This window comes from Anarhichas minor, unplaced genomic scaffold (assembly GCF_050575085.1).
Source record: "Anarhichas minor isolate MPS153535 unplaced genomic scaffold, ASM5057508v1 ptg000024l, whole genome shotgun sequence".
Lineage (NCBI taxonomy): Eukaryota > Metazoa > Chordata > Actinopteri > Perciformes > Anarhichadidae > Anarhichas > Anarhichas minor.
This window is the reverse complement of record NW_027466470.1, coordinates 4,245,486-4,264,100: the sequence shown is the minus strand read 5'-3', so window position 1 is coordinate 4,264,100 and position 18,615 is coordinate 4,245,486. Positions and strand designations below refer to the sequence as shown.

General features: G+C 38.3%; 1 protein-coding gene across 2 annotated transcripts; it reads left to right on the top strand.

Moving 5' to 3' along the window:
* Nucleotides 1-3,157: 3,157 nt before the first annotated feature.
* LOC142956900 (uncharacterized) lies at nt 3,158-9,150 on the top strand. Of its 2 annotated transcripts, XM_076098677.1 has the most exons (6): nt 3,592-3,741; nt 5,032-5,340; nt 5,424-5,711; nt 6,224-6,334; nt 6,997-7,040; nt 7,919-9,150. In XM_076098677.1, exons 1-6 carry the CDS (start codon nt 3,681-3,683, stop codon nt 8,021-8,023), a joined length of 918 nt encoding a protein of 305 aa, XP_075954792.1. In that variant the 5' UTR covers nt 3,592-3,680; the 3' UTR covers nt 8,024-9,150. The 2 variants fall into 2 exon arrangements, with proteins under 2 accessions (XP_075954793.1, XP_075954792.1); XM_076098678.1 differs by lacking the exon at nt 6,997-7,040 and having other exon boundaries at nt 3,158-3,741.
* The last annotated feature ends 9,465 nt before the right edge of the window (nt 9,151-18,615 follow it).

Here is an 18,615-nt window from a genome sequence, read left to right as displayed (position 1 = left end):
GCTACGGTCATTGTTGTGTTCTTTCTGTCAAAACCACACAATGTTGTTGAGGATGTGAAGAAATAAGTTCCTCTTTTTGAAGTTCCTCTCTTATCTCTGTTTTACTGCTTGAGATCTGCTTGTTGATATAAAGACTAATTTAGTTCAACACTTTGTCAAGAAGGCAGAGTTCAACATATAAGTCCACGAAAAGATGATTAACAAAAGTACAATTATCTGTTTCAACTAATCCTGCAGGCTTCTTTTAAAAATGTTTTAATGAGTATTAGCATTATATTTTCTAATTGATGGATTCCCTTAAGAGGAACTGGTTTTGTATGTTGCACCATAATTAATAAAGGTGTTAAATGAAAAATTCAGAGCATATCTATAGTGCCTCCACATGGCTCTCAACATGGCGGTAACGATGCTAACAGCGTTACCGGAGCCAGAGGGTGGGCACTACGCTACCACGAAGTAAATGTGGGAAAAAAAGATCAACGTGGGAAAGTGAGGAAGATGTTGTTGTCCCTGCAGGAAGCCCCAGCTGTGGTACCTGGGGTTGAGCCTTCATCTCACTTTCTCACCTGTCCAGACGTTTACATAACATCACAGTAAGAATTCAACACAGAAGAACTGTAATTATTTCATAAACGAGCAACGATTTACAGTTTGGACTTTCAAGGCCTCACACGATTGGTGTGATTTGAAGCTACACACTGCAGGACTCTTGTGTTATCTTATTGTTACAAAGATTAAAACATACTGAACATATAAGCAGACAATTATAGATTATATTTTTTTATTTTGGATATGACCACATGCAGCATTATATACAGTTTATTCATTAAGGCTATTTCTTGTATATTGTTGGTCTTGATCATAAATAGAAAGTTACTTTTTGTTTGTTTTTCAAGATAAAATCCTCCAAAAACATGTTTACATGTTCATCTCTGTGCAATCATTTTATGTACAAAGTGTAAACAGTGATATTTGTTATAATCAATGATAATCAAGAACAATCAGCATTAGTTTTTTAGGTGACCTCTGCAGTTTTCTTGTGAAGAAACAATGTTTACATGAAATTGTTCTCGTCAAAATGCATCATTGAGTCCACGTTTTAAGAACATTTCTCTCACCATGAAACATTTGCAAAGCTGATTTTATAAATACTTTAAATCCTAAATTGTTTACGTCCATGTTTGCTGGCTTTCAGTCTTCTACCTCTTTGTCTTTTCCTGGTGTGTTACTGCCACCAGCTGTGGATCAGTGGTATAGCATGAGATCAGTGGCAGGAATGTGTACTTGAGGACTCGCACTAACAAAATAGGGACACAAAAAATAACACTGCTCTCTAGTGCCAGCAGTGATCACAGACTCCACAGGGGAACCTTTAAGGATAAGAGCGTATGATTGGCTGACAGAGAACTATTTGGTTATTTGTGCTTCTTGAACTTCTCCATGAGGTGAACAGTGATGACGGCAGACACCATGATGATCAGACCCACAGAGAACACGACCATCTTCACCAGGTACACAGATGTACCAGCAGAGGAACCCTCTGAACCTGAAACACAACAAAACAGCTGCTTCATTACAAATCTGACACAACAGATTCAGACTGTGACGCTACAGCACGACAGGAACAAATCAGTGAAGATAGCATTTTGTGTACTTTGTAGTTTACTCAAATACTGTAATTCCTACATTTCAAAAGTGCAAAGTGCAGTTGAGTTTTACAAACTGCATTGTGCATTGTAAAACAGCATCATAGTTATATGTTGATTCATTGTTTATTTGACTCTTCAGCTTAGCTGAAGTGTGTTAATTGAAACAATCACGTTCAAGTGCTGCTTATATGTTCTGTACTGAAAAATGCAGAAATGGAGAAAAATATCAGTTTCTACACCAAACACGTAAATGAGTTATTGAATTATTTACGTCATCTAGTGTTCCTGTAAATAACATTGTTTGTGCTTTCTAGTTGAGTTTGTATTTCACCCTGCAGCCTGACAAGGTGCTTTAGACATGTTCAGAACTAATTCATTTAAAACACACACAATCATTGTCTTTAACAAACAGAAATGCTAATAGGCTCCAAGTCTTAAACTCTAAACTGTTATCAGGAAGTCGTCTTGTCTTTCAGTCTTACCAGCATATTGGGGGCAAAAGTGTGATGAAGGGCAGTTGTCGTGTTTGGGTCCTCCCCTTCTTACTTCGTGTCAAATTACAAAGAGAACAACTTGTGTTAAGTCATAAGGAGGGGCAGGCAACACTCAGACGGGGTAGAACCTACAATACTTCCTTTATAATAATCATGTTTAATACACACACTTGTGTATGTTTTATAATTTTAATAATCTTATGATTTTGAGTTCAATCTCGGTTTGCTGTTTATTCTATAAAAACACAGATGAGTGATGTAAGACAGTTCTTACAGAACTCACAAAATCCCCACAACACTCTCATGATATTTTTACATTTCCTGTTACTTCCTGTTGAGTTAAAGACACATAGACAAAATGACAATTATATGTATTGCACATGGCAATGCACTGTAAAATGTTAGGTGAAGCACTTTCTGTTAAACTAATGTAGAACTACAACAATGTAGTCACTTCAGATTGAATATATTGTGTTGATGGTGCTCTCTGGCCTCTACTGAGTCTGTTGGTGGTGTGGGCATTACTTCTTGTCTGTTATTGACAGACAGTTAGCACTTTATGTAAGTACATGATGCACATTTGCACCTTAGGAGGATTAGCTGCCTAACTTGGGTCCTTGCCATTGGAAGATATGTTTTTTGATACTAAAAACACTTACACATTAAATATCATTGAATTTGAAGCAGCCGTGTACTATACTATACTTTACTACAGACGCTTCCTTCCTACAAAGCTAATTGGATTTTCAGTTTCTTTGTCTCAGTGGCTTTAAACAAACGAGAAAATTAGAAAATGTTTAATCACAAACAGCTGTGACCTTAATATAAATGTCCATCATGTTATTGTGTGTTGCACATGTTACTGTACTCGTAGAAGCTCTCCTTTCTGTGTAAAGTGGGAGCCTTCTGTGCGTCCACATCATTTTCAAGTTACTAACATTTAACTAACAATGAATATTTTGTCGAAGCCCCTTTTATTCTTCAGTCCAGGACATGAGAAGGACATCAGAGGTGAGTGCTGAGAATGTGAACGTAATCTTGTCTCTGATATTGATTTTATTCTGATGGAAATGTGTGACAATGATGAAGCAAGGACGAGTATGATGGATTTAAATATGTTGGAAATGTATTTGTAACATTTTATTGAATTAACATCAAGCTCTGGAATGTTAATAGTGTTTAAAGTGCAGATGGAGAGATCAAATGAGACAAATCTCTGGTTTAATAAAGATGATTTTGAGTTATTAAAGGCAGTATTTTGTGTCCTGACTTGTACAGTAGAGGAGGACGGAGAAGACGTCGAAGCTGACGGATGTTAGATTGATAAAATATGAGAGCTGTGGCAACCATATGGACACATACATGATGTTTATTTGTGTTGTTCAAAGAATTTAAATAATTTATTTTGAAGAAATGGGATTATTTGGAACTCTCGTTTCATTAGAAGTTGTCAGAGTTGATTGTCCGGAAGTTAAATTGTTGCTGCACAAGGTTCAAAAGTTTCCTTCCCACTTCCTCATGCAGCACATTTGGCAGAATGAGGCCTCTGGTCGCACTTCTCTTTGCCGTTTCTCTGCTGAATTCATGTGAAGCACAAGGTAAGAACTTTATTTTATATGTATTTTCGGTTGTTGATCGTCTTTGTATTTGTTTTTAAAAGTCAAAGCTTTTGTACCGTAGCCCTATTTCACCAATAGAAGTTAGATTACAAACTTTATAGACTTATTTTTTAACTAATTTAGAGAAATGTCTACAACTCTCAGAGATATGTTCATTGTCAATTATTTCAATAGTGATGCTAATAAAATCTTTTATTGAGATACATTGAGATTTACAGTTATGTCAGTTTCCCTTACCCAGGCGTCACAAAGCAATAGAGCTGTGTTTCTTTCTGGTTAATCTAGATATTATTATTATTATGGATATATATATATATATATATATATATATATATATACCTTCAGTTTAAACAAGACAACACACAGCAGTATAATGATGTGTAGTTCATTCTTCTACAAAGCTCTGATACTGTTCATGAGACAGGAAGTTGCCTGTCTCATGAACAGTATCAGAGTTTTGAACAAGAATGCACATTTGAGTTAAAATATCATTGCCCTCAGCTCGTCAACAAGATTATTCAATATTATCCATATTTTGATGAAGATCTGCATCCAGACACAGACTGTAAACATTCTAAAACCTTTTGTGTTATTTAAGTGACACATTTAGAGGATTTTGCTTCCTTGGTGAAGGAATGCTTTCTTTAAGTCTTTTTTTAGTTTTCATTTAGACATTTTCTATCATTTCTGCCTTGAATTTATATTCATATTATAACCGTTACAATAGAAGACGTCTGTGATACAGAGGAAAGCCTTCAAGGTGGTTTGAGACGCATTATAGCCGCATGTTGAAAAGGAGTAAAAACATCCGTCTCTCCAAGACACATACGGAAACTCTACTCCTCCTGTACTGTAACTCCCTCAGTAAGTCTGTGGAAATAACTGCTCACTGTCTGATTTACTAAATACATTCATGGCCTGTCTAAAGCTGGAGGAACAATACTTTGGGTAAGAGGGAGGGGAAAGAGAACAAGGTGAAATAAAGTCCTCTGTTTTTCATTAGAGATAGAATGGAAATATGAGTGACATCTTGCTCTCAGTGGGCTTAGTTTCACCTGTTAAACTCTTCTTTCCTGAAGCAGTCTGTGTCACAAGACAAAGCTGATGTCAGACATGTTAAGAGAACTCTTCCAATCAATGATAAGCTGAAGGTGTTTAAACTGATGGTTCAATGTGTAAGAAGTAGAGATGGAGTAACATTCAGTGTTGACCCATTAATCATATACTGAGTGTGATGTTTATTGTATTATGTGTCTACTGTTTTTACAGGGCCCAGTGCTGTGACTACTGTGTTTGTGCAGAAGGGAGATGATCTGATTCTGAATGTTCATGCTGATGTTCCTGAGAAATTTTTATTTGTTGAGTGGACTTTCAATAAGACGGTCAGTGTAGTACTATTTGTACCTGATGAAGAACCAACAGTACGTCCTAATTTCACTGGAAGGCTTGAGTTTTCTGTGAAAAAATTCTCTGTGAAATTGAAGAATCTACAAGAGGCAGACAGTGGAGTTTATACTGCAGGAGTGAAAACGCTTCTCGTAGACAAACAACTAGCTAAATACAAGGTCACAGTTCAAGGTGAGTTTGTTCACATGTCAGACACTGATAGAGTTTCTGCTGCCATGTTTCATAACTTCTTCACAGAAACTTTCCCCCCTCAGGTCCAGTGTCTCCAGTTGAACTGACAGTGGACTCAGTGGTCTCCAGAAGCTCAGACTCCTGTAACCTCAATGTGACCTGCAGTACACAGCACTCTCACATCAGCAGCACTTTTAGATGTGTCAGCGGAACCTGCAGTCAGGAGGGAGGAGAGCAATCAGTGGTCACAACCTCTGGTGCTTCTCTGCGGGTCTACTTGGTGTATGGCGCAATCATCTGTAACCATAGCAACCACTTCACCTGGACCGAAGACTTTAACATGACTGAACACTTTTGCCCCCAATATGATGGTAAGACTGAAAGACAAGACGACTTCCTGGTAATAATGCACAGTTTTACGTTTTAAAGAAATCTTTTACACTTCTAAGTGAATACATTGGGTTTGTTACTAATATGGTTGAACTAGTATTTGTATTGTTTTTTCATGGGAGCTGTAGGATTTTAGCACTGAAAAACGTTTGCAGTACAAATTCTGTTAATATCTAATGATTACCATTTTTTACTTTGAACCAGGTTACCAGGTTGACCTTGTAAAACTAAGAAGCAGGTGGTATTTAAATTAGCTGATTCAGGGCCTTTTGGAAGGTTGGTAGTATTAAATTGTGACTGTTTTAATTAAATAAATCAAATGATTTCTTACTACAGATCAGGTTACCGAGACATTTGTATAATAACACTGCAGTCTGTCCAGAGCACGGGCTGGGAACATGTGATGCTACTGTGACACATACTCAACTATGTTGCATGACTTAAATCAGGCCGACTCTTCTCATCTGATTTTGTTTTTTGTTTTGTTTTACAGCTCGTCACCATGTCGGTGTCCCTGTGATTGCTATTCGGTTACCAATTCTCATTCTCGTCATCATTGCTGGTGTGTTCGTCCTGTTTCTTTATCGTCGAAAGAGAGGAAACTGTAAGTCCAAGAAACAATTTCAATATATAATTACAAGTAATATTTGCAAAATCCTATTTGTTTACTCAACATTTTTAAAATGTTTAAAGTTCATCTTCTGCCATATTACACAGTATACAGTAAGGAAATCAACCACTGATCATTATTTACCATGGCAATGTTGTGCCACACTTCTGTGTAACTTAAAGCCCCTATATATATCACAAATCACAAATTTGCCTCAGAGGGCTTTACAATCTGTACAACATAGGACATTGTCTGTCATTGGATGCTTGCATCAGAAAAGGAAATACTATTCTGTGATAGATAGACATGTGATATATTACCAAAATGTGAAAAAGGAAACAACCTAAAAAATGAGTGCAGTCTTTATGCTTTAGCCCATTCATTCTCAGCATCCCAGGTCAGGTCCCAGAGGTATCTGCATGCTTTGCTCTCTGCCGCAGCACATTGTTTTGACACAACCTCTAGGAGTCCCCAACATCCCAACATATCTAATCCCACACATAGAGGCTTTAACGTGTGCTGCTGTTTGAGGATGGAGTCATTTAGACACCAAGCTGGACTCAATGTAGTGCAGCTCAAGTAATGTAATTGTAAAACATTTAAAAAGTAAATTTGTATCTTTAAAGCTGTTTTTTTTTTTTTTGTCTGACCTGCAGATAAAAGAGAGAGCATCGAGAATACGGTTTATGAAGTTCCTCAAGTAAGTTTGTTTTTTTAAAACATCATTCTCCGCATTTGAGGAAACGATCCATCTATCTAAACCTGGTCTCGTCTGGCAATTAGTCCACTTAAACTGTGTTTCTTTCTGCTGCGTGTGTGTGTGTGTGTGTGTGTCGTTTGCTTGTGTCTTAGTTGTTCAATCATTTTGATGCTCCACTTTGCAAAACATCAATACGTTCCAAATGATGTTGGGTTCTGGAAACTCTAATCCCATACTGGTATCTAAAATACTGCAACAATGTCTTTTAAATTAGGCCACAGGTTTTTATTTGCATCACATCTACTACATGATCACAGCTGTGTTGTCTCCTCCCTTTGCTTCCGTTTATTTGCCACACACCAGTAAACCTATAGAGCTACATGTGACTTCCTGCTGAGCCGATGGTTTTGTACTTCTGCATTTTCTTACACAATGAACAATGTGAGCAGAAGACTCTCAGATGAGATCTGCACTCATTGTCTTCACATGTTAGTTGTTTTGCAAACCTCATTTTCAGTCAGAAAAACTATAATTTGCAGTGTCTTTGTCTAACGTACTTTATGTGTTGTCAAAGCTTTGTTCATGTGCTTGTGTTTAAGCTGCAGTGTGATGTGCTCTCTCGGCCAAGAGATTCCTTAGAACTCAGCTCTTTATGAAAAAAGCCTGAAAATACAAATTCATTATAATGTGGTGAAAAAAAACCTCATCGTTTTTTTGAAGACAAAGATGCAGAATTTGCTTTTTTAAAAGTATTTATATGATCGTCTGTTAATCGTAGGGAGATTACTTCCCACATTAAAAATAATATTTAAAAAAAATAGTGTAAAGTTAAAATGGCAGACAGCGTTTGCTAAAGATGTATGTGATTTATTTTCCAGGCCAAACCTCTGGATCAGAGTCCAACAGATGATGCTTCAGGTCCGACCTCCGACCTCCACCTACAGCTTGGTGGGACCTCACGCTGGATCCCTGATACCCACTGAGACTCTACCAGAGAGCCTGTATGCTCAGGTGGAGAAGCCTGTCAGGTCCTGAAACAATTAGCGAGGAATTGTGATCCACATACAGCAATTACTGAAGTTTCTAGTTGTATTTAAGTGCTGCTAAAGCTTTCGATGTTTAAGTTTATGTCACCTGCTCTGATATGGAATGATTCTCCAATACACAAACCTTTCTGCTGCAAAACAATGTGGAAATGTTACGAAGCATCACGTACGTTCAGAAGTTGCTTTTTATGGCATCACAATTAAAATATTAGTAATTAGATCTTACTATATTTAAGATCAATGTGGGAAAGTGAGAAAGATGTTGTTGTCCCTGCAGGAAGCCCCAGCTGTGGTACCTGGGGTTGAGCCTTCATCTCACTTTCTCACCTGTCCAGACGTTTACATAACATCACAGTAAGAATTCAACGCAGAAGAACTGTAATTATTTCATAAACGAGCAACGATTTACAGTTTGGACTTTCAAGGCCTCACACGATTGGTGTGATTTGAAGCTACACACTGCAGGACTCTTGTGTTATCTCATTGTCACAAAGATTAAAACATGCTTCAACAAAAATTGAAATATACTGAACATATAAACAGACAAATATGCGTTATATATTTTGTATTGTAAATATGACCACATGCAGTATTATATACAGTTCATTCATTAAGGCTATTTCTTGTATATTGTTGGCCTTGATCATTGTACTGGTAAAATGTGTATTAGCATCATGGAAAGTTTTTAAAGAGCATAGTGTGACATCTTGGTATAATGGAGAAGTAAAACAGGCCCTGCAAGACACAGATGTCAGCACCTAAAGACCCGTTTTCTTAACTGAAGACATGTTCACATACTCTGTTTCTTGGAAGTGTAGTTTAAAACAGGAACATAGAAACCACAACCGACTCACAGTTGAGCTACCTGCATGAACCAGATAAGACCAGACTAGACACTTCCTGCATGGGAGTCATGTGGGAAGGAGGCCTCTGTAGGTATAAAAGGATGTTGAATGTTGTATCTCGTTGAAGCTCACACCACAGACAGCTGAATGAGTATCTGTGGTGCACTCTTCCGTTGCAAGCAAATAAATGGACAAAGACAACTTTGAATCTTTTGAACACTTTGTTGTTGATTTTTGAACAACTCTCTCTTCTCCCGATTAACATAGAAATCTTCCATCACATCATACATAAATAGAAAGTTACTTTTTGTTTGTTTTTCAAGATAACATCCTCCAAAAACATGTTTACATGTTCATCTCTGTGCAATCATTGGTAACACTATGAAGCATTAGTTAAGTATGAGTAAACACTTAATTCGTCATTTATAAAGCATTGTTCCTACATTAATAATTCATTAGTATGCAGTTCATAACAACAGTTATAAATGTTTTATTCTTGATTAATAAGCCGGTCTATTATGTGTTTCATTATTGTGTTTTCATACTTTATAAATGATGGATTCCCCATTTGTAAATTAAGTATTAAGGAGTTGTAGATGATTAATAAGATCATTTATAAAGTGTTAGTAAATGATTAATAACTTATTTAGATGTACATTATTCATGCATTTATATATATAATGGTTCGGGACTATGTTAATATATGCTTTATAAACGCATATTAATACTGCAATTCATGATTAATTCATGATTTATTAAGGTAGTTACTACTCGTTAGTAAAGTGTTTTATGTGACCTCATCTCGTCCACTGTAACTGACATGAATAAAATAAGTGGATAACAATGATGAATCCTGACTTCATAAAGATCTTTTCTCGTGGATGTTGACTTACACGTTTGTATCAACAATTTATAATGCAAATGTATTCAGAGTAGGATCCAAGTCGCATTTTCTTTCTCTATTTGAAGATGGATTATTTGTTTCATGGTCTGAAAATCGCTGGCTGATCAGTGGAAACTGTTGGCAGATCTTTCTTTCTTTGTGTTGATGCTGCTTAAGCCTTTTCTTTCACAAAGAATTAGATCCAGTAATGCATCTGATTAGGCTATAAACTAACCAGTGTGAAATGCTCTGGTTTGAGGCCAGACATTGGCAGGGCAGGAGTCTGCTTTAAAATAAGCAGGCAGCATTTGATCCTTTAGATTGCTTCCTTGAACTCATCTGTAAAAAGGGAAAGACAGCAGATAGATAACACTGCAAACTGGCACGATAAGTGCAACGATTGAGTATTCTGTTGGAAGACATCATGCTGGCGTTCCTACCTGAAGTGGAGCATAGAAAGATTTGTTCTTCAGCTCAATGGGTTTGAGGTCTGTGGATTGTGGATTGGGGAAGATTAAGAGTGATTTGTATGTCATTAAAATGCAGATGACGCATCAAAGCCCAATCTGTCATTCTTTGTTTGACCGATTCGGCTTCGTCTCTCTTCATAAATCAGAATAAAAACATTCGTGCTGGGATTCTCAACAGAAAAACACTTCGTACTGGAAACACTGTCAGATGTTGTGGTACACGCAACACAGGAAACTAAAACCACGCCACCACCATGCTATTGCAAGAGCCATGACAAAAACTACCTTTTGCATTATACAAGACAACAATTGTTAACAAAACTAGAATGTCAGGTATGAATTAAAATCAGGATTAAAAGGAATCAATCAGGCAATATTAATTTAACTGACACACAATTTGGATTCAAACACATTTTATACTGTTTTTATACTCTTGTTATTTAAATTTTTACATTTAAGGCCGTTCATAGGGTTATTATTTTTGTGTATTATCTAGCTGGTGTGCTTGTTGCCCTGCTCAGTCCAGTTTTCCGTTGTGCCTCATAGACATCCTCTACAGCCTGCCTCCTCCTCTTCCTGACTGCTCTCATCTTGCATTGCAAGCCACCTCATCAAACCTGCACTCCCAGACATTTCTTTCTCAGTCAGATATGTCAGCATACATTCTGCCTCCATTTCCCCCCATGTCCCTTTCAATAAATCACTTTTCTAATCATCTGCTACTGAGTCTGCGTATGGGTCTGGGTTTCTTTGTGAGAATCTTATCAATACAATTTCTGACTAAAATATCATTGAAAAGTCAGTGTATGGTATGTCTACAAAAAGTATTTAAAAATAAATCATGAAAAAAAGCCTTAGCATTGTATGTTGGAAAAAGTCATACTATAGCACAGAGGTGTTCAACAGGGGGTCCGCGACCCCTAGGGGGTCCGCGGAGGTACTGCAGGGGGTCCGCGAAACTTTTGGTTGATTTTTTATTTTTTTATTTTTTTCCAAACATGAATCTGTCCATTATTTTAATAGTTCAGTATTGTATGCAAGATAACAGGTATGTTTATGCATGGCAGTGGCACTAATAGGCCATCACTAATTTTTGTTTCCACATTTATCTTTAAAATGAAAACATCAATTTGAATAGCTTGTATGCATGATTATCATGCAATTGACAGATAATGTTGATATTGGCATTGGTATCAGTTGACAAGGTATGTTTATAAATGGCAGTGGCACGGCCTCCCTACTCACTGTACCTTGCACACGTTTAAAATAAAAACATGAACATATGAACCTGTGTATTATTTGAATAGCTTAGTATTGAATGCACAATAAAGAGGTATATGTTTATGCATGGCACGAAGCCCTGTTTAATATAAAACACATTTTATACAATATATATAGTCGAGGGTCCCTGCTCCATCTCTCTATCAGTTTGGGGGTCCTTGGCCTGAAAAACGTTGAAGACCCCTGCTATAGCATGTCGAACAAAGTCATAAATAAAGTCATAGTATAGCATGTCGGAAACAGTCACAGTATAGCATGTCATAAAAGATGTCATGTGCTTGTGGGTTGGTCGCTGTGGGTTGAAGTGGATGATCTTGATTTTTCTACAAATACTCAACATGTTTTGTGATTGTATGCAATTTGAGGAAACTGGACAGGAGCTGAATCCATGTGAAGCGTGACAGAAGTAACTGTATCATTTTTATAGTAGATCGCTTGACCTGATCAAAAAAGTTAAATAATTGTAGAAATAGTTAATAACCAGTTTTCTATACGGCTTTACAGGTCAAACCGTTTCTAATGTGATATTTTGATTGCATTACACATCGTTTGGCCTGGATATTCTTCTGGCTTTTCTCATTTTCATACATTTTATTTCCTTGGTTATCATCATTCTTTTGTAGATACCTCTGTGCTGCCATTGGGGGAACACTGGCTTTTTACAATCTTTTTTTATTTTTTCATTTTTCCATATTTATTGTGAAAATGGTCAAGTGTGGCCAAAATGTCTTGATTATTGACATGAAAGTGCTATCAATGACTTTCCTCCAACAATCCTGTCATTGGCAACACACTCCCACACATATCGGTCAAACCCTGATTTGTAATCGAGTCATATCCAAACTGTCTGGCTCCATTGTTCTGTCCCTGACCCAACAGACCACATCAGTACAGTTAAGCCAAGGACATCTATTATGAGTCCCATTATCCTCTGGTTGAGTTATGAATAATTGCCTGGATCCTAATTTACTCCGTTCCCTTTTCTTCCCATTAATTGCTCAATCCCGCTCTCCCACCACAAGATGGTGACAGCATCAAACAAAAAAAAACAAAAAAAAACACCCCACTTGACGACTTCTCTGCCTCGGAGACACAAAGCCAGTGACATCATCTGCGGAGGGACAGAGGGTGTGCGAAGGACAAATGTCTTGAAATGCATTACATCATTCTCCACTAATATGATAATATATCTCAGGGTCTGAGTGCGGTGCCAAGCATGAGAGGGGCCATAATCCATACAACGACTGCTTCAAATGTGAACAAGGGGATAAAATGGAAGTGATTGGTGGTGGAGCAGGGAGGTGGTGGGGGGGGGGGGGGGGGGGGAATCCACTGGAGTCGGGAGTGCAGTGCTGAAGGTTATTCCAGACATTATTCCTCAATGAGAGCAGAAGGAAAGAGGAGAGGATAATCACTATTACGCACTAAGTAAAGATGAGAAACGGAGGCTGTAGTATTGCGTCCTATCTGTCTTCTGTCCTTGTCTTTCTTCTTTTTACCCCGACATATCCCTTATTACTTTCTTGCTTTAGCTTCGTCTCGTTCCTCGTCTTTTTTCCCGTCATTCAGAGGAGAGGAAAGAAGAGAAGGACTGAGGAGGCAAATGTTGACGGGAGTGAGGAAAACAAATGAGACAAAGATGGGTAAGATATAGGTTGCAGAGAGGAGAGAAAGGTATCAAAAGAGAGAATTTGAAAAATATGGAAGAGGTGAAAGAGTGACATAGGAGAAGAATCGAGAGAGGAGAGGTAAGGAAATGAGAGGAAAGGGAGAAAGTTGGAGAAAATTAAAGAACCACTGCAAAATCTGAAAAGAGAAGAGGTGAGAGGATGACTGAGGAGAAAAAAGTGGAAGTTGCAGTGATTTGAGACAGACTGACAACATGAGGGAGGAGAGGAGTCCTAAAATGATGAGGCAAGAGAGGAGTAGAGACAAGAAGATGTGAAAAGAGGAATAAGGAGAGGGAATAGGAGGAGAGGGAAAGGAGAGGAGGACTTACAACATGAGGTGAAGAGGTGAACAGAGAAGAGGAGTAGGGGAGGTGAACGAAGGACTGAGGACAAAGAAAGTGTAACAGAAATAGTGAAAGGACATCAAAGAAGTAAGGTGGACAGATTAGGGAAGTAGAGGAGGAGATGAGGGAGGAGGAGAGGGAAGTGGTGAGGAGAGAAGAAGAGAGAGGTGAAAGAAAAATACGGAAGAGGAGAGGTGGAGAAGGTAATGCAAAAAGGAATGAGACGATTAAGCAATAAAACAGGAGAAAAGAACAGGGAAAGGAGAACTGATGAGACTGACGGAGGGAAGAGGTAAGAAGAGAGGAGAGAGGTGAGGAAAGAGATGACAGAAGAAGATATGAATGGAGAGGAGGAGAGGATACATTATGAAAGGAGAAGATGGAGAAGAGGGAGATGGTAGGAGAAGATGGGGCCAAGTGCAGGTCAGGAGAGAAGAGGAGGAAAAGCAAATGCATGGCTGAGGAAAGGAAAGGAAAGGAAAGGAGAGAAGAGGAGAGGATGGCAAAAGAAAGAAAGAGGGACTGAGGCAAAGAAAGGAAATGATGTTAGACAGATGAGAGAAGACTGACTGACTGATTTTAAGAAAGAGCAAAGAAGAGACTAAAGGAGAGCAGAGGAAGGACGAAAGGAAACATGTTCAGAGGACATTAGGACAATATTTCATGTGAAAAACAGTGACAAGATAAGTCAAGAGACAAAAAGTAAGTGGAGAAAGACAGAGCATTAGAGGAATGCTAAAGAGAGAGAAAGAGGAGAAGAGGATGAGTTTTAAATGAGAGCAGAGACTGGAGCTCCACTGTCACACTCTCATTCAGGTGAACACTCCATGCCCTCGTGTCGGTGTGCTATACATAGACACACACTCACTTACTTACTTTCCACCTCAGCTGAGTAACTGTCACAACAACTGTTGTGGGCTCAGCCATTCATAGTTTGACCTAAATAAACAGCGGTGCTTCATTCACAGTAAAGAGCTGAAACTTTCGTTTTTTGCGCCACATCCTGGAGCCTCGTTTCTAAAAATACAAAATGTAATTTAATACAATAGGTTTCAACATAACAAATAAATGCAAATAAAAAGGAGCCTTTGCTGCTGTTCTTATGAAAAGCTGTGTCTTCTTTTATTTTCTGTAATACTGTGGAAAAATAATTACATACAATTTGAAAACAAAAACAGAAATGAAACATGAAATTAAAAGGAAATTTGAATAATATCTTGCAAGTTTTGTACAGTTTCTTTTAGGGATAAAGTAGAACTCAACATGAACATAATACACATGTGAACAATATATAGGGATACAAATAAAGAAGTGGAGCATGGAGAATATATGCTTATGTGAACACACCCACACTGTCCCTCTCTCACCCACGTGCACACCTCCACATTTGCAAATGCAATATGAAGTCCTTCTCACTGTTCTGATCATCGTCTTCATATGCTTAGCGATACCAAACTGAACATCAATTAATCCTGCTCACTCGTGCAGCTGTTTCAGAGAGCAGACAGGCTCAGCAGCTGGATGAGGGACGAGCTCTGCTCGTGTCTTAAGGCCACGCAATGTCTCCTTCACTCTGTCTTACCAGCTGTCCTGCTTCATACTAGGGTTTGACTGATGTGGTTTCTTTCCCAACAATATCCAACACCTTCAAATCCAGCAAATATACAGTGTTTCCTACTGACTCTCCTTGACAGGAGGGAAATGTAGGTTAAGTTACGTTTTGCTGCTCTTTAAGTTAAAATCCTTCAGACTTTAGGAGAGCAGCTTGTGTTTCTGTCCACTAGCTTGTTAATTAGACCGAATGGACATTTTGTTTTGCTTCTTTACCTCTCTAGACTCCTCTAGACTCGCATTTTGTGTAATTCCTTTGCCAAAGAAAAGACAAAATGCACAATAAACAAAGAAGAATTTAACTGATAGCATCATTTTTTTCCCTCCAAATATTCTATAGATATATCAATAATCTATATCAATAATCAGGCTAAAACCATCAGTTGCCTGTGCCGTAACGGCCCCTCCTATGCCATTTTTGGTTGCCATGAAAGGTGCGGTAGCGGTTGCTTAAAACAATCAAAATCATTCACAAAAATTGAGGAAATATGCGGATAATATCTTCAATTTGCCCAAAACAATCAGTCAAACCCTAATTTCTACAGTCCAGTGGTCCTAACACATTTATAATGGTATGAAAACACACTGGTGATACAGGCTGCAAACACACACACACACACACACACACACACACACACACACACAGTCACCTATGAACATACACGAACACGAGAAACACAAATGGCTGCTGCATTTCTTTGTCTGCTCGGTTGATGTCGCTCAGTCTTTTGGCACTCACTTAAGACTCCACAAGGTAAAAGTCTAAATCCGAGCTACTCCAGTCAGTCTCGGCCAGCGATGGCGCAGCGCAGCACAGCATGGAACAGAGCAGTTAGCTGTGAGTCTGGCCTGGTTCAAGCCTGGGTTGGCCTAGTTGAGACAGAGTTTTGTCTATTTGTGGCTTGGATGAGAAGTCGTTTTGGCCACAGACACACACATGCCCTCTCTTTTTTTTTTCACTGGGTTGATTAATCAGAACCCCCTCGATTTGATGCATACAAAATAAAATAAAATGCTGAATATAAAAAGTTCAAACACACACTTTTGACCACAGTCATTTCTTCCACCGGTGAGGTAACACCACAAAGTAATACCAAGAAAATAAGATTCAAAATATTGATTTTCAAAGAGAAATAAATGAGGATGATGTCATGAACTCATGAAGCTATATATTCTCTAAAAACGGACTCCCTACCCCCCAACATATACACGCTAATGCAAGCTAAGATTGCTATACTCAATGTGATCAGCTCGGAGAAAATTTGGAAGAAAGCTATGAGAGAAAGGTTTGATACGTGTTTTTTTTCCCATGAAAAGACAGGTTCAACCTCCTAATTTGGAAACTAGGTGGCTGTTAATATGAGGAGAGAGTAAAGTGTATCACACTGCGTTCTGAGGTACATATGAAGAGGGAAAATAACAATTTAGTGCAGTAAACACTTCCCGATTGCATTCTAAACGGCATACTTTTTTTTTGGTACTGAACCAAATCTAAAAATCTGATTAACATTTTTGGCTTATTGTCTTTCGCATATCTTTACGTCCCCACTGTCAACAGTTAAAAAGTGATGACTTAGTACCTGGAGGGAGAGGCCGTGTATTTTTCGGCCTCAGTACATCTTCCGTGTCAAATTTTCTTATTCTACACAAGGTTACAACGACATTTCAAGTCAGATGCAAAATACTGCACGGCTACAACTCTGTGAAAAGGTTGTAAAGAGGTAATAGTATGCAATACCAAGGCTGTGATGACCATATAAATTTCAAAGGGTGCTCCATCTGCCGTTCCTCTCTCCGTAACTACTGAAATGGTTTATATAGTGACCTTGGAGCTACAAGGTTCCATCTGATATTCTAATCAGACATGGCGTGGCCGCGGTCCCCTTTCTGAAAGTGTTTATTCAAAATAGGGGCAATAAATACCATTTTTTTTACTGCCCCTTAGCAGAGAATTACCATAATATACTGTATCTGTGAAGGGTTGATAGGGTGGCTGATAAGTATAAAGACTTAATGATTACCTCTCGAGCCGTTGAGATATCTGGCTTCACTTTCCAACCTCCGGTCTTTTGTAAAGCGCCGTCTCATCGGCTATCAATTTTTTTTGGCGGCTCGAAAATGTATGGCAGAGATACGAGAGGGTGACTACTCATCGCAGACAGTCGCTCTTTACTTTGACTATTCAATAAAGCAGGAGAGCCCTTGAGTAAAGGTGACACATCAAGAAAATATCAAACCAGTTCCCGGTAGCGACCAAAACTAGTTTAACATTTTCAGTTCTCTACAACTGTCAAATAAATGTCTGACACAACTTTTTCAGCAACTTCCTGCTCATAATTACTCATCAAGATGTTCATATCAGTCAAGAAAAGATGAAATCATTTGATGGTTCCAACTTTTCAGCAGCTCTCCACTGCTACACAAGCATCCTCACTGCTTTTGTAAGCTGATCATAGAGTGAATTTAGACTTAGTGGGTGTTGGGAAAGTAGGCAAAACTATTACTGCAGATGCTACAAGAGCTCACTAGACACACTAATTTGATTTTCTCTCTTGGTGGAAAGTAGTTTGGTAGTGGGGCGGTGGAGATTCATTAAAACATGAGACTTGTACAGTAGCTGCATCAGTCGAGGTTAGAGGTCAGTAGCAACACTTTAAACGCTGATCATTATGAACCTGTGGGGTTAAAGGCCAATCACACGTACACCCACGCTGACACAAAATCAAAATAATCTCAGACATAAAATACCACCAAATTTCCTGTTGCAGTGAACAAACCAGTATACTTACATATAAATGTACAAAGTACCATTATGAGCTAGATAGAACCCTCTGAACCTTCACTTTGATATGTCAGACTACACTTGAACCTTCTCATTGCTCACGAAGCTCAAAGTGAGCGGCTGCTTGTTCTCCATCCATCGTTTTGAATGTCGTCGACGTTCGAAAAAAGGCAATCCAGTCAGAAGACTGGAAGTCAAAGAAAAGAGTTTCACACCAAACAGAGATATCCATCAAACAGATGCTGGATATTTATCAGTTTGGAATGAAGCTCTTCAAATTTTTCTAATTTTAGTCTACAACATCCACTCTAAAAACACCACCCATCGCTTTATTTTTTTTTTAAGAAACTCAAAACGTTTCCAGTAACGATCACGTCGCCACACACACATTAAAAAGCGAGTTTCACCCAAAACGCTGAACCTTTGGTCCACAACTCCTTATAAAAATACTATAAAATGTTTCTGAATGCCTTTTTTTTCCAGACGTTTCGGTATAAATATGGAGGAAAAAAACAAAACTATTTCTACTGTGCAAGTGAGAGAAACACATACTTCTTGACACTTGAGGGTAGGGGAGGTATCTTTTTGTACAAATTGCAGAAATTCGTGGAATGAAAAAAGCGCTTCCTCCACACCTCGTATC

Bases quoted from the DNA above. Each gene is read 5' to 3' on its own strand.
- LOC142956900 (XM_076098677.1), top strand. From the start codon at position 3,681: ATGAGGCCTCTGGTCGCACTTCTCTTTGCCGTTTCTCTGCTGAATTCA. The intron at 3,742-5,031 runs GTAAGAACTTTA...CTGTTTTTACAG, and splicing joins GAATTCATGTGAAGCACAAG to GGCCCAGTGCTGTGACTACT. The intron at 7,041-7,918 runs GTAAGTTTGTTT...TTTATTTTCCAG, and splicing joins CGGTTTATGAAGTTCCTCAA to GCCAAACCTCTGGATCAGAG.